This window comes from Engraulis encrasicolus, unplaced genomic scaffold, assembly GCF_034702125.1.
Source record: "Engraulis encrasicolus isolate BLACKSEA-1 unplaced genomic scaffold, IST_EnEncr_1.0 scaffold_28_np1212, whole genome shotgun sequence".
Taxonomy (NCBI): Eukaryota; Metazoa; Chordata; class Actinopteri; order Clupeiformes; family Engraulidae; genus Engraulis; species Engraulis encrasicolus.
Window position 1 is genome coordinate 1188043 of NW_026945577.1, and position 2653 is coordinate 1190695.

General features: G+C 44.9%; 1 protein-coding gene across 1 annotated transcript in view; it reads left to right on the top strand.

The window, feature by feature from the left end:
* The window catches only part of psmc2 (proteasome 26S subunit, ATPase 2), a 7395-nt gene extending 6164 nt beyond the window's left edge, over positions 1-1231 (top strand). The window contains exons 11-12 of the mRNA XM_063193073.1: positions 794-890; positions 1057-1231. Of these exons, the coding sequence (XP_063049143.1) occupies positions 794-890; positions 1057-1214 (255 nt within the window). The 3' untranslated portion in view covers positions 1215-1231. The remainder of the gene's footprint in view (positions 1-793; positions 891-1056) is intronic.
* The last annotated feature ends 1422 nt before the right edge of the window (positions 1232-2653 follow it).

Genomic DNA, 2653 nt, shown 5'->3' on the forward strand with positions numbered 1-2653 from the left:
CTAAAAAATGAAAGCCCAACTGGGAAACTTCAACTCCCACTGTCGTTGTGACACTGGATGCCACAGCAAACAGTGCTCACTGCACAACAAAATTGATTAATTACTCCCCCCACCAACCTGGTGGGTCGGGAGTTGAACGGGCAACCTTTGGACTACAAGTCTGACGCCCTAACTGCTTACGCATGACTGCCTGTAAGAGCCATAATTACTTTCTTTTATTTTTTGTTTTCATTATGGTACACTTTATGGGGATTTGGTTTACTTTAATTTGTGTTTTTTGTTTATTGGTTATCTTGGACATGGGTGTGGCGCTGGGCATGTGTGGTGCGTAATTGGAGGCCCTTTAATTAGTGCCCACCTGGCACCTGCGCGCTAGTTCAGTTTGGCGTGGGGTGAGCTTGGGGAAGGCCATCCTTTTTCGTACCGCACTTCGCACTGCACTCGCCTATCGCAGGGACCAACTCAAAACTGTGAATTCTGGAATAATTGCTTTACCTTGCTTGAAAGACTATTGGGGTGTTAAGACTATTGGAGTCGCTGATATGGTGATAAACCTCAAGAAACTGAGTTGAGTGTGTGGACATTACATCTTTGAGTGCGCGTAAGTCAACTTGAATTCCCCCTGCTTAGCCTACAGCGGCGCTGAACCACAATTGGATCTGGTAGCCGCAATACTGTCCATGTGGCTAGGATGCAAAGCATGGTTATGTACTTTTGCACTTTACCTTCATTCAGGTTTGGACGTGATCTTCACCAGTATGTGTGTGTGTGTGTGTGTGTGTTTGTTTTGCAGGGTCGTACTCACATCTTCAAGATCCACGCCCGCTCCATGAGTGTGGAGAGAGACATCCGCTTTGAGCTGCTCGCACGCCTCTGTCCCAACAGCACTGGTGAGACACACACACACGCACACACACGCATGCTTGCTTTCTCTCACTTACATATACACACACACACACACACACCAGTGCTTGCATGGCTGTCTCGCTTTCTCTCACTTACACACATGGCCCAGTGCGTTAATTGCTAATTGTGTGTGCGTGTGTTTGTCTCCAGGTGCTGAGATCCGCAGCGTGTGTACCGAGGCGGGCATGTTCGCCATCCGCGCGCGGCGCAAGATCGCCACAGAGAAGGACTTCCTGGAGGCGGTCAATAAGGTCATCAAGTCCTACGCCAAGTTCAGCGCCACCCCACGCTACATGACCTACAACTAATAAAACACAACACACTCCCGGGAAGGAGCTTGTGTGTGTGTCTGTGTGCGCACGTGTGTGTGTGTGTGAGAGTGTGTGTGAGAGAGAGCAGGGGGGTATAGTAAGAAGCTGGTTCAGGAGTAAAAACAGGGGTCCATTCCTCGAAAGCGTAGTTGTTAGAAGTTAGCAACTTGAGTAGTTGCCAATGGGAAATTGCATTGCAACCAACAAAGTAGCTAACATAGTTAGCAACTATGCTTTCGAGAAGTGCATCCCTGGTTAAGTTAAGAGGTAAATCATCTAAGAGTCTGGAGTCCTCTTGTATTAGAAGATTTACTGCTTAACTTATCCTGGTTTACTCCTGAACCAGCTTTGCCGTATACTTCCCAGGGCTATGTGATCTACTCTGCAAGTAACCTTACCAGAGTGTGTGTGTGTGTGGGGGGGGGGGACTGTTGTCTGTTCAAGACCATGGTATGTGTGTGTGTGTGTTTGTGTGTGAATGCGTGTCCTGTTGAAAGATGAGTTTCCATTGCTGTAACCTTTCCTAAAAATATTCTGTAAAACAATAAACATCCTTTACCTATTACGCAATTTGTCTCTGTATCTTCTGATGCACTTTTTTGGTATAGGACAGGTCAAGCAGGTTCTCTGCTGCAACTGGGTGTACACCTTTTTAGTAGTAGTAGCATCTTACTGTCCTGCAGTAGCAGTGTTGCCAGATGTACTTGTTGTATTTGTACCATAGTGTCCATTTTGTCCTCTGTACGATCAGAAAAACATTATGTACGATAATTTCAGAGTTGTCATTCTGTTCATTTAGATGCCTTGAAACAACAATTTGGGTCTTGTACGATAATTTCCTCCCAAAAAGCCCACAAAAACGATAATTTTGAGGTTTTGGTATAATTTAGCATTTTCCATCTGGCAACACTGCAGTAGAATGCTGTTTTCTTAAAGCTGATAGAACATTGAATTGGGTCCCACAAGCTGTCCAGATAGCTCTATGTTAATTGCCTGAGTTAAAATGCGCACTGCCATACTCGGAGATCGGCTGGAAGTACAGGAGAAAGGATAAAACTCATTTAACTCCAGGGGAGGTGAAAATCAGCTCATTTCCTAAAATGGCACAGTATCAGGGGTGGGGAATTCTTATCCGGCTCCCGATATAGTTTCAGGGGTGATGGTGAAAAAAAATCCTGAGCCTGAACTTTTTTCCCTGCTCTAACGACGACGACAAGATACTGCATAGTGACGTAACGTAGGCCTATTTTGACACAAACATTTAATAGCCTGTGTATGACCATTATTCAAGCCTGATAGGAGAAGAAAACCCTGAACCTGTAACACTTTCTGATATAAGAATAACCTTATGGCTAATTATCATCAATGTTTTTATTTTTGCAAACTCTGTCAAGCCTGAAATCAGACATGGAGCCTGAATACTATCACTCCTGTAG